The sequence below is a fragment of the Mastigoproctus giganteus genome, chromosome 5 (assembly GCF_048544385.1).
Source record: "Mastigoproctus giganteus isolate SK-2022 chromosome 5, ASM4854438v1, whole genome shotgun sequence".
NCBI lineage: Eukaryota > Metazoa > Arthropoda > Arachnida > Uropygi > Thelyphonidae > Mastigoproctus > Mastigoproctus giganteus.
Window position 1 is genome coordinate 43379684 of NC_143579.1, and position 13814 is coordinate 43393497.

The following is a 13814-nucleotide window of genomic DNA, read 5'->3' on the forward strand; positions in this document are numbered from 1 at the left end:
GCATATGATGCAAGAAAGCAAGCCCATCAGCCAAAAAAAAAATAAAAATCCCATATCACACATCCATTCCCCCTACAAGTTTGTCCACTTCTTTTTTCTTGAATTTATGTAAGCTGTCAACTTCCACGACAGATGGAAGTTTGTTCTAGCAATCAACTATCCGCTGGCTAAAAGCAAATTTCCACACATCTATTCTACAACTGTCATTCCTCAATTTAAATTTATGTCCCCCTCAGATTCGTAATGTGAGCAAGAGGAAGAATCCCATCAGCACTAAGCCTGCTCAACCCATTCAAGGCCTTATACATTTTAATAAGATCACCTTGCAGGTGCCTAATATCCAGATGCTGCAATTTGCAGAACTTAAGCCTTTCTTGGTAAGAGCACCCCCTTTGTTCTCCTCAACAACCTTATCGCCCTTCTCTGTACTTGTTCTAGCAACATTACATCCTTCCTAATACGAGACCCCCAGACTTGTACGCAGTACTAAAAGCATGGCCTGTCCATCATCTTATACAAAGGGATAATAATCGCCTCCTTATCACTATTAGCAAAATTCCTGTATATCATTGACAAACCCCATGACCTGCTCTGGCAGCCTGTCTGCACTGCTCAGAAAACTTGATATCTGACTGCACAATTATCCCCATAGTCTTTTTTATTCTCTACCACCTTGAGTTTAGTACCACACAGTTGGTACGTTTCTCTAGGATTACTTCTACCCATATGCAATACTTTACATTTGTCAATGTTAAACTTCAGTTGTCACTTCTCAGCCCATCTGCCCAACTTTTCTAGATCCTACTGCAGTAGCACACTGCCATTACTGTCATTAACAACCCCGCCAACCTTTGTATCATCTGAAAACTTGGACATTAAGCCTTGATATACTTTGATCAATATCACTGATAAATATACAAAACAACAATGGGTACAACACCGAACCCTGGAGGGGGGTACTCCACTAACAACATTAGTCCACGAAAAGCAGTGTCCATTGATTACCACTCTCTGTCTTCTCCCACTCAACCATCCCTTAACCATAGCAGCAGCTTGCCCCTAATGCCATATTGCTCCAATTTGTACAGTAGTCTTCCATGTGCAACAGTATCAAAAGCTTTCCTAAAATCCAAGAATATGATATAAAAATTATTTTTTGCATCCAGTTCCTTTGTGATCACATCATAGTATCCAATTAAATTTGTCAGATAAGACTTCTCCTTAACAAACCCACGCAGTGTCTGAACTATAACTGCAGTGTCGTGTCTAGATGATCCTGCAGTGCTTCTTTAAGCAGTAACTCCATTATTTTCCCTGGAACAAAGTTACAAAGTTTTTTACAGAGAAATGTTACTTATTAGTTGTGCACCACAGGACAACTCGTGATAGCTTTACAGTTTTGGAGATAATTGCCTTTCTTAGACTTAGCATCTCTTGTTTTCTGCATGTGCTATAAAAATATGGATGTAAATCCTGCTATAGCTAAACTGCATCATTTACAGACAGGTTTAGAGTATTTTATTAGCTCATTTTTGAACATTTACTATTCACAACTTTTGGTAACTCTCATTTAGCAAGTTAAATTGTCATCAGGTTGTCAGATGCTGTACTGATGAAGGGCCAACAAGCATCAAAATAGCTGCATGGGGGGATTATATTTATACTTCTCTTTTTAAAGAGATGTTACTTAATAATAGTGCAACACAGGACAACTCATGGCGGCAGTTTGAGAGATCAATTTCCCTTTCATTAGAATCAATCTCTTTTTATCTGATCCTGGATTTTCTTTATTAAAATGATACATATTTAAATATTTGAAAATCATTAAAACTTGCAAATTAATTCTGTCATATATCAACCATGCTGTATTCAAAATTCCTTTGATATCAGTAGAACACTATTCACATATAGTTATGTAAGTAAAATAAGATAAAAGCTCTATACAGTTAAAATACTAAAAGAGAACTGCAATAAAATATGGTAGCTTTTGACAAATGTAGTCTTATTTAAGTGTGTAGCAGTTCACTTAAATAACCTACATTACGTGGGATTGCTCATGTACTTTGCAGTAGCATGCAACTGACATAACATCATCTTCATTATCGTAATCTGTCATACCTATTGATCTACTTCTTCCCCCCCCCTTTTTTTTTGTCATTGTCAGATACTGTCACAATGTAATAATAGAGACTCAAAGACAAGGATGTACACAAATACCCGTCTCTGTTTATCAATTATTTTTCGCATTGTATGTGTATTGCCTCTAGCTAGTGTCAACATTGCCGGTCATGGAAGTTTATGTGGCGCCCTTTCTACTAAACACATTTGATAGGAATCTCTAGTATTGCATTGTGACAGTATCCAATGGAAGAAGGGGGGGGAATTGGATAAACTCTGGATATGACACCAGAGTATGATAATGTTATGTCAATCACATGGTAATGCAAGGTGCACTAATCCCACTTCACATAAGTTATTTAAATGAATTGCCAGACATAAGTTAATATGGCTGAAGAAGACTATATTCATTTATCAAAACTGTCATATTTTATAGCATTTTTATATTTATGATCAGGGCCGCCGCAAGTGGATAGGCGAGGTAAGCATCGCTTACAGGCGATAGTTCAAGAGGGCGCTGAAATTTTTCGATATTGTTTTCTGATTGGTTAACGCTTATTGGTATTCAGCATTTAGGGAGGCAAATTTTATTTTGCTTACTGGCAGCACATAGGAATGCAGCGCTACTGTTTATGATATTTATATTTTAATATATTTAACGCTGTTTAAACCATATGTGAATAGCATTTTACCAATATTAAAGAAATTTTGAATAGTGTGCTTAGTGCATGACAGAACTAATATATATTGTGTTCCCAACCTTAGAGAGTTCTTTCAACAGAAAAATTAAAACTGATATAAAAAAAATGTAAATGTAAAAATTTAACAACAATAACTGAAGAGCTGAATTTATCAGCTGCTATTAGCATACAGAACAAAGCATAGCATCAGAAGAGGCTTAGTTTGAATGAGTTATCAATTAAATGTCTTAAGTTCAGCACCATTAACCTGGTTATCACATCTTCTATTGGCATAATAGCCTAAGTTGCTGATGTGCCTGAAATCCTGCAACAACCAACTAATCAATATCTTGTATTCTTCTTGAAATTATTAAGGTTTGCACTTATAAATAACAGTAAGCAGAACGGCTAAAAGCCAAATACTGAATACATATCATACATTATGTGATACTTTCTTTCTTTTATTTTATTTTATTTTTTTTGCAAAACTCCTGCATTACAGTATTTTATATGCATTGCAACACCCACATTGACATAATGCATTTATGTCCTTTTTTTAAGGCCTCTGACTGTGGGAATTTACTAATACATATTGGGTAAGTGCACTAAGGCATCATTTTAATATGAAGTAAACTCATGAAGAGAGCAAACTAAATTTGCAATACAGCATCATTACTATTGCACCCCACATTGATTAAATATTAATTAAGAATCAGTCAATATTTAAAAAGAATGCTAGAACCTATTTACTGAAAAAGTGTTAACCTAAATATATTATATTTCACTGCCAAGAGATTTAACAATACATAAAATATATTATATATATTTGTGTAAATTTGGATGAATAACAAAAATGAAAATTCTCCCACATCGTGAAAATCAAGGTTTCTGCTTAACTAGATTTGATATATATGCTAAATCTTAAAAGACCAATCTCCACGTGTTTTGGTCACAAAAATTTGTCTTTTCCTTGTTTATAGTTAAGTGGTCAAAATAAGTAAAATCTGATTAAATTACCAAAGATTTTAAAAAAATTATTTTGATTAAAGTAACTATCTTTTGATTACCAATAAACTGTAATGTATTATCTATAAGAACTGATAACAGTGACTACTAAGTGTATTCTTTTAAAAATGGTTGCATTTAGGTATGACACACAAAGTAATTGCTGTGATGAAATCCTAAAGTAGTCTTTTAGAATTAATTTAAATTTTAAAATGAAACTATTTCCATATAATGATTTTCTTTTTAAAAAAGAAAATAAAAAGCATTTATTTTCTTTTTTAAAATCATAATGTCATTTATTGCAGCAATCATAACACCAACACACAGGCACAACCAAGTTAAAGTACTCTAGTATAAACAGCACCAACTTTGTTAGATGTAAGTAAGCAGGGAATGTGAATTTTATTTTACATCTTCCATTAAGGAATTTCTTGTCATCTCCACACTTTGCTGTTTTTCATCATCTTCATTGAACTTTCTGTTGGACACTTAAATGCTTCCCAGAAATACTCAGAATTGGCCAGAATCCTATTTAACCTGCAAGACAATTAATGAATGTATCAGGCTGATAAGGATTTTTAAAATAAAATTATTCTTAAATATTTTATATTACATTCAAAATTTTCAGCTGCAGCAATCATAACACCAACACACAGGCACAACCAAGTTAAAGTACTCTAGTATAAACAGCACCAACTTTGTTAGATGTAAGTAAGCAGGGAATGTGAATTTTATTTTACATCTTCCATTAAGGAATTTCTTGTCATCTCCACACTTTGCTGTTTTTCATCATCTTCATTGAACTTTCTGTTGGACACTTAAATGCTTCCCAGAAATACTCAGAATTGGCCAGAATCCTATTTAACCTGCAAGACAATTAATGAATGTATCAGGCTGATAAGGATTTTTAAAATAAAATTATTCTTAAATATTTTATATTACATTCAAAATTTTCAGCTGCAGTTCAAAATATTCTCATTCATGGGAAATTGAACTTATAGTATGAAAATTCAGCTAGCATTGCATTTGGATGCAAATCATTCAAAGAATAAATATCACCTGAACCTGTAATGATAAATTTAATCAAGTAATAATAAAAATCCCTTATGTTTAAGATTGGCCTTACTACAGATTTCTCTTACATTTAAGATTGACATTTACTTAAATGTGAGGGAAATCTTACATTAAAATTTCTATAGTTTCATCATTAAAGTGTTACCAGTGTGCAGTATAGACAAAACATGGGACTGGCAGAAAATTTCCACATAATGAAGGTAATTCATAACATCAATGAGGTCCAAAATGAAGTCTCCCCATCTTTATGAAGGGTACTGAGCAGAGACTGTACCCACAAGTCACAGAACTCCCCTGGGTTTGAAGATTATCTACCCAATGCAATCGGAGACATCAACCACATGGCAGCTGTAGCAAGGAGTGATGAGGGAGTCAGTGCAAACGAAGTAGAGGAATTGCTAACCACCCACAGTGAGTTCCCTACCAATTATGAGCTGCAAGAGGTAGACCTAAATGTTATTTTTGAGAAATCACAAGAACCTGAGTTTACTTCTCGGAGGATTTTAACTATCAAAGTCACTGAAGGACACTTCTGCTACACAGTCAGTACATGAATTTGTTGGAGAATGACAATGACATTGCACAAGTAAGTGCTGTGAAAGAGGATTGTGACCAGTCATTTGAATGCTGCAGCCAAATTTTGCGTGATAACAAAAAAAAAAATCCCATAAATGTTATATATGTTTATATGGTACATATTTTTGAACAAAATATATATACAGCGTATAATGCTTTCTGTCATATTGTTTTTGTAATTTTATTGTTTCTCTAAATAAAAATGTAGTGTTAATAATATTTTTACTTCAAAATTTAATATAAATATAAAAATAGCATTTTTCAAAAACATAGTACCCCAGAAAATGTGGATTTCTGCTTAACACAGAGTTGTGAAGAATGCACCTAATGTGTTAAGCAGGAGTTACCTGTAATTTGGTTAGATAAACTTTTTAAAAAAAAGCTGTAACAAAAGTTGCTTTTGGTCTCCCCCCACAAAGATCAGATGCAAGCCGAGTTAACCCCAGTGGTTCACATTTGGTGACTATGGGCTTGGCAAACCCAGGGTCCTGAGCTGGATATCATCATTCTTCTCTTTCCTGGCGATTCCTTTTTACTTCTGATACACACACTCTCTCACTCTCTCTCTCTCTCTCAGGGAATTTTTTTTTTTTTTTTTTTTTTTGGCTGGTGCAGCATAAACCTTAGGCTTCCTTGCACCATATGGCTATAATAATAATTGTGTCTTGGTCAATAAAAGAAAACAGAGACATGCTGAATTCCCTTACCTTTAAGACTGACCTTGCCTCATTTTTAGTTATTTCATAAAATTTAAAACTATTGAGAGATTGAATTAAATAAATTAAGCAATATGAGGTCCGGCAGATACTACTTTTTAAAATTTTTCTTTTAATTTGTACATCTTCATCTCCAAAGCAGAATATGCAATCTCCAAGGAAGAATGTACAGGTCTCAGAGGAGGTGATTATTGTCAGTGACTCAACTGTCAGGGAAATGGGAAATACGTCCACGAAGGATAAATGGAATAGGATCAGGATGTTTACCAGGGGCAAAAGTAGATGACGTTGTAGAGCAGATATCTTTTAAGGGCACAAAAGGTGATATTGTTACACCAGTCTACTCAAATCCATGTGCATTACTTTACTTTCATGTTTGACTACTTGGCTGAGCAAGAAGCATGGAAATGCTTTTTTCTATTTCACTCTTCTTTACTTAAAAACCATTTTGTTCACTCATTTACCACAGGATGAAAATTACTCTCCAAGTTAGCAGTATCTTTCATTCAACTTCATGTGACTGCCAACAAGTTAAATTTCTCCTATAAGAAAGAATGCTTTTGGGTTCCAATTTGTATCCACAGCTAAATTTTTGCCCTTATTTTATCCTTTCTTTAAGATCTGCATACTCCCTTAATGTGATTTATAATACTGTACAGTCTCAAAGTGTGGCCTATCCCATTGCTTGATACAATGAAATAATCACTTCTGTCTCTACTGACAAAGCTTCTATATATCAAAGTGTAGATTGGTTGATCAGCCCAAAAAAAAACAAAAAAAAAAAAAAACACACCATTCCCTCCAAATTCCTGTCCAGTTCCTCCTTAAATTTATTCAACCTATCAACTTCCACAACGACAGATGGAAGTTTGTTCCAGCAGTTAACCACCCGCTGGCTAAAGGCAAATTTCCGCACATCTATTCTACATCTGTCTTTTCTTAATTTGAATTTATGTCCCCTTAGGTTCGTAATCTGAACAAGTGGAAGGATCCCATCAGAATTTAGCGTGCTCAACCCATTCAAGTGCTATGTGTAGATGCTAAGTGTAGATGGGCTATCAGGTTACATGGATTATGCAAAATGGCTGCACAAAGAATAACAGTTTTTATATCAATGAAAAGAAAAGTTTCCCAATTACTTTTCAATTTGAAAAGATTGATATGAAATTTATGGACTGCCCTGGATGTCTAAATAAAGAAATTCAAACTCCTGCAATGCTTTATTCTGAATTTATCTATCAGTTGCAACTTGGAGGTGGGAAGTGGGGGGGGGGATATTTTGTTCTATAGATAAGTCAAACCTTTGCCTTTCTGATCTATGTTACTGTGAAATAGCAACTACAGCAATTACTAATGAAGTGGTAAGAATATACCATAAAAAAAGTCTGGTTCTCATCTATACGTAATTTCCAACTAGAAATAAAGAGATAATCTAACATAGGTTGAAGTGCTTTATTTTTCTTTTGACAAGTTTTACATTACCTATACGCTATGCAACATCTATCAACAACACCTTACCTATATTTTCTAACATCTGGGATGTTTTCATTTTGAAAGTTATCATTAGCTGTATCACCACACATCATCTGGAAAATAAAATTTTTTTTTGAAGATAACCATGGTGGACTCATATTATATACAGTATTAACCATGATGAATTATAACTAGCTTTTTTTGTGTATATACAGTGTAACCTCTCTTAAAAGACACCTCTCTAAAAGGGACACCTCTTGTGAACACTCAGGCTTGGGTTCTGCCAAAAGTATTAGAAATTACATGTTAGATGACCTCTCCAAAATGAGCACTCTAATATGGTTGTTGTTGTTGTTGTTTTTGGTTTTTAGGAGCATTAGCAACTAAGGCCATATTGCTCCGGGAATATGCAGTGGTCATTCCCTGACCTTTCCGCATCCTCCGTATTTGGTGGTGACGGGCTCGAACCCAGGTCTTATCAAGAAGCGTGTGCTATGCACTGTTGCTCCTTCCCACCTGGCTACGGAGGCGCCGACTCTAATATGGATACACACACTTGAGTCCTTTTCATATTTTCAACCTTCCTGGACAAGATGCCTGAAGGGTAAATGACACATGTAGGCTGATGAAGTTTCAATGAAGGCAAGTGAAGGTCAAGGTCATTACAGTAATACTAATCAGACTTGTGATGGCCATGGATTACCCAAGGAGGAGATGGGATAATAAGTTGTGAATATATGCCCACCACTGTTGCTAAGGAATGTTTACAAACTTATTTGTACTGTCTGATGCAGTTCCATTAGCACATATCATTTAGCAAGGCAATAAAATTTCCAAACTGAGAGTGCTGAAAAAGTGTTGGGAATACAGTAGTAATAATTTTTTTTTTAAATAAAGAAGAAATCAGCATTCTACCAATGGACCACATACGTAATTTTTAACAAAGCCCATGGGGGATTTTCTGTGTTCATGAATATACTATACTTCAATAAAAAATACCATGTGATGCTTGATATTACTTTAATAAATGCTTTAGATGCTGTCCAGCTTTTTGACTGAAGGAGAATGACAATTTTCCCATGCCGACAAATACTGCTTTCACCTGGCAGTAAGAAGTGGCATTCATTTAAGGTAGCTAAATACAAATATTTTATTGAAGTTTCTTTGGATTCCCCCCCCCCCCTTGGGAATTTGGTCAAAATTTTTCTGTGCATTGCACTGTGTGTTAATTTTTTACAAAGCAAAATTTCTTGCTGTTTGTAGCAAGGCCATATGCAGAAATTTAAAAAGGGAGGGGTTTTGGCCCATTAAAAAAAGGGGGGAGAGGTATCCTATTACATTAAAAGAATATGTAAGCAAAAATACCGAATGCAGACTAAAACTAGTAAGTGATAGTAAGTGATGTAATTACCCATAGCGAAAATGAAATCGCCAAAGTGAAATGCTCTAAATAAAGCATTTATGTTGATTTTTACCAAAAGTTAATTAACTGAAACGCAAATATGTAATTATAATCAATAAAAAACTCTGAGAGTAAGACTAGTTACAGAAAATTTCATTTTTCTGTAACTAATTATTGAAACTACTTTTCTGGACACTTTTCTTCTGACCCAGTAATGTCTGCTTTAGAGAGGTTTCACTGCATATACGAAGGTGGTTTAAACATAAATGAGAATTGTTTTATAATATTTTATTGACTTTGCACTATTTATCAATAAATACAAACACTCAAAATAGTCTCCCTCTTTATCTTCTGCTTACTTCTGTATGTCATTTTCAAAGATTTGTTGGTGTCAAAAACAGAATTGTGACTTCATTATTTTTATTTTGAAATATTTTACCATCATAGAACTCCTCCCTTAATCCAAATAAATCAGAAGGTGCAAAATCCAGATTATGGCAGGGGAAGTAGCACCTCTCATTTGAGATCCTTGCCTGAAGGTATTCACTGTTGCTATGGCTGCACAAGGCCTAGTACTGCCCTGGTAGCAATGGATACCTTTGGATTGTTGGCCTCTACATTTTAATAATATTGCCAGCTTTAGCTTAACTTTCAGTAACTTAAACAGTAATCTGTATTAGTAGTTTTTCACACCACAAAAAAAATCTAAAAAAGTGTCATCTTGGAAAAAATATTACCCAGTTTGTTTTCATTTGTCAGAAACGTTTAGTAATACGGTGCAAAAGAACTTGCCACTTTCCTTTAAGACATGATGCTCAGTACTGATTAAACTAGTCTTGCCATGCCTGTCTGTAGATAATGGTTACTCCTCAACCCAGTGATGTAACCATAACTGTTTTTCATTTTTGCATTTCTTAATAAACTATTAATAATAAATTCTCATTCATATTAGAAATTCTCACATATACCCTCTAATGTCAATAACTAGAGTGATGAAAAATTAAGTTTGTGGCTTAACTATGAAAAAGTAGCATAAAATTAATATTTATTTTTTAAGAAGAAAATTAATGTATTTTTTCTACATAATCTCCTCTATTATCAGTACACTTTTCATAGTAATCTTTCAGAACTACTAACTTTTGTCTGTGTAGAAGGCAGCAGACATAAGAGAGAAAATGGAAGTGAAAAAAGAATATTATTGATACTATCAAAGAAAAGCATTATAAAAGCATCCATTTTACATGGTATGGACATGTAAAATGGATGCAAGAAACCAGATATCCAAAGGATATCCTGGAATGGATACCTACAGGAAAAACGAGAAGGGGAAGACATGGATGGATGGAGTAGAGGAGTGCATGACAGCCCAAGGTTTAACTGACCAAGACACCTTGAACTGCACCTTATGGTGGGAAAAAATTCCTACCAAAAAATAACTTGTAGGCTGAGGAAACTCATTGTAAATGGAAACACTCCTCTTGAAGAAGGCTGCACCTCTCTAATCAGAATTTGACAACATTCATCATTCTCAGATTATTTTTTCAGGTAATTTTTTATTAATCTAAATTAACAGAAGTCTGAAAGTGCAAAACCTACAAAATAAGGGGGAGGGAATAACAATTCAAAGCCACAGTCGTTGTGTGGCAATGTTTGCCTTGTGAGAAAGATTATTGTCCTGATAAAACTCCTTTGGAAAGCATTCCATATCCTTTGAGTTTTATTTTTCAAAGAAAATTTCTTATCAGTTAGAACCATGCTCTCTTGTGATATCATACCCTTTTTCAAATATGCCCATTATTATTGTGCCACCTTGCCATCTCAGAAGCCAATGCTTTCCAGCTGATTTGGTTCTTCTAAACCTCTTTGAAGGAGAACTGTCACATTTTCAACTGCTTTGACTGTTTCGTTTCACATGTATGTTTGTGAGCACTTTACTTGTGGTCAACATTCAGAAGTTTCAGAACCCATCTTAATGAAATTGACAATATATCAAGCTTATTTCTTAGAATATCCTTAAATTTTCATATGATGTGCCCAATGTGTTATATGTATATCTAAGTTTCATTTTCAGGAAACACACACACACAAAGAGAGAGAGAGAGGATGAAGGTTGTGTAAAAAAAAAAACAGAAGTATATAAAATAAATGAAAAGAAAGAAAAGTTAGCTCTCAGTAAGTTTTCTGCTGAACAGCATCTGATGGGCCAGGTCATGCACATATTAGGCTGGTTTCAAAGAAAGAGATGGAATAACACATGGAATATTCAAAAGAATAGTGCCCATGGAAATATCTCTAGAAATGCATATGCAGAAGCCAATGTGTGATCAGGAGTGAGTTTGTGATGAAGTCATTTTTTTATGATTACTTCTTTTTTTGCATAAAATCATGGATTTTTATAAGGTCCCAGGAGCATCTATGAATTAAGAGTAGACCAAAGTTAACAGTTGCTCAGAATAAAAATCCTGCAAAAGACTAAAGTCAAATTTTCTGGATATGCAGAAAATGATATTTATGAAAGGTTAGAAGTTAAAGTTAATCTAAGTAAAAAATATAATCTTGTCATGATCATAATATTGTAAAAAATATATAATCTTGTAAAATATAATAATTTTGATATGTGTGATTTATTGAAGGTGAATTTGCTTTTTTGTGGAAGATAAAATATAACTGAAGTTAACTAAGCTTTCTGTTCCATATTTATATCCATATTTTGAATGACAGAAGGAAAATTGTAATTTTAAATGGTGATACTAAAATTAAAAAAGAGAAAATCCTTAATCTAACAAGTGAGCAGTTGCACAGATTAGAGGCTGCAACTTTCATACAAAATTGATAACTAAAAAACTGTACAGCAGACTCATTTGAGGACATATGTTATTTTAACATAGCAAATTATAAAAAAAAAAATTAAGATAATTCTTTATTTGGGAGGTCAATGTGACCAAAAGGAGGACTATTCTCCCAAATGAAGAATAGCTAGCAACCCTCTCTGAATAACTTCATCAAGAAAGTAATAGGAAGGAACACATTAGTGATAATAAGTTACCAAGAGAGCAATAATTTATTAACACCGATGTTTTTAGAAATATACAATTATTATTACCAAAATTTTTGCTAAACTGAAAAATGAACTGTTAGTAAAAAGTGATAATCACTATGGTAGTTTTTCAATATTTGAACTTAATGAGCATAAATTTTGAAAATCTTCACAAAAATGATTAACATTTTGGACTTTTCCTTTAAAATTAATCATACACTATATCATGAAATGAAATACTTGTTAGTCTAATTAAGTATTTGCAGTTGTTGTTATTTGGATTTTAGGAGCATTAGCAACTAAGGCCATATTGCTCCGGGAATATGTGATGGTCATTCCCTGACCTTTCTGCATTCTCCGTATTTGGTGGTGACGGGTTCGAACCCCGGTCTAATGAAGAAGCATGTGCTCCTTCCCACCTGGCTACGGAGACACCCAGTATTTGCAGTGCTTTTTTTGTAAAAAAAAATAGGTGCCGGTACTCATTCTTTGCTATTAGGAAAAATTGAAAATTAAAAGGATACGAAAAGTACACTAAATTTTTTTTTCCCTGATAATGTTACTTTAGCAGTAATGTTTTTGGAATAAGAACAACAAATTTAGTGTATTAACACAGTTTATTAAGCATAAATTTATTATTCAAGTATATAAAAAAAAAATAAGTAAATAAATTGGTCAACTACTGAGTGCCGGGCACTCAGGATGAAGGGTCCGTAGTCACGAATGGTCTTTAGTGTAATATCTCAAATAGAGAGCTTTATGGTAAATTTAAAAAAAAGTTTCTAGTACCCCAGCCTGGTCTAAAATTGAGGAACTAACAAAAACGTTGTCTATTTGAGTTTTTGCAGTTGTTGTGAATGATAAGGGTGGGAGAAGTGAACCCGACTTCTTCCTGGAGAAGCGATTGAAGTCTTGGGGAAACGCGACTGACAGGTGAGGACCATGCAAGACTCCGCACAGGTTCCCCCCCCCCCTGTTGGATTTGTGTAATGCAGATGTTGAGAACTTGGTGAAGGTAAAGAAAGTCTCTACGAGAAGCATGCAAGAATTTGATGAAATTTACCGGTAAAAGTACTTTGCCGTAACGGCATTTGTATTGTTGCTCGCTCAGTAAACATACAGTGGGTGTTATCGAGGAGTAGAAATTGAATCCCACGGGAGATTGAAACCCTCCCAAAGTGGAGGAGGTAACCTGACCTTTTTTTCTTTAGAATCACTGGTGGACTAGTGGATAAATTGTTTATTAAGTAAAAAAAAAAGGCAAAGAAAGCCCACACGAGAAGCACGGCAAACTTCGAAAATGTTTACCGGTGAAACTATGTTATGAACATTTTTTACGACGTGAGAACTTCTAGTATGACTCTGTTCGTGATTCAATTAGTGATTCTAAAGAAAAAAGGTCATGTTACCCCCTCCACTTTGGGAGGGTTTCATGCTCCCGTGAGATTCAACTTCTACTCCAGACCAATAACACCCACCGTCTGTTTACCAAGTGAGCAACAATACAAATGCTGTTACGGCAAAGTACTTTTACCGGTAAATTTCATCAAACTTTTGCATACTTCTTGTCCAGGCTTTCTTTACCTGAGCCGAGAACGTTTTTGATCAGTTGGTGACAAATGACAAACGCTGTAGTACTAGTATGATCTGGAGACTAAAAACATGTCAAAGCAATGGAAGCACACCTCCTCCCAGAAAGGCAAAGACCACACCATCTGCGAAGAAGGTGATGT

At 34.3% G+C, this 13814-nt stretch overlaps 1 protein-coding gene across 1 annotated transcript in view; it reads right to left on the reverse strand.

Moving 5' to 3' along the window:
- Window positions 1–4541: 4541 nt before the first annotated feature.
- Window positions 4542–13814, reverse strand: part of LOC150085336 (neprilysin-like) — a 70508-nt gene continuing 61235 nt past the window's right edge. Inside the window, exons 9-10 of the mRNA XM_090374531.1 lie at window positions 7688–7755; window positions 4542–4669 (exon numbers count right to left, since the gene is read on the reverse strand). Of these exons, the coding sequence (XP_090230657.1) occupies window positions 4567–4669; window positions 7688–7755 (171 nt within the window). The 3' untranslated portion in view covers window positions 4542–4566. The remainder of the gene's footprint in view (window positions 4670–7687; window positions 7756–13814) is intronic.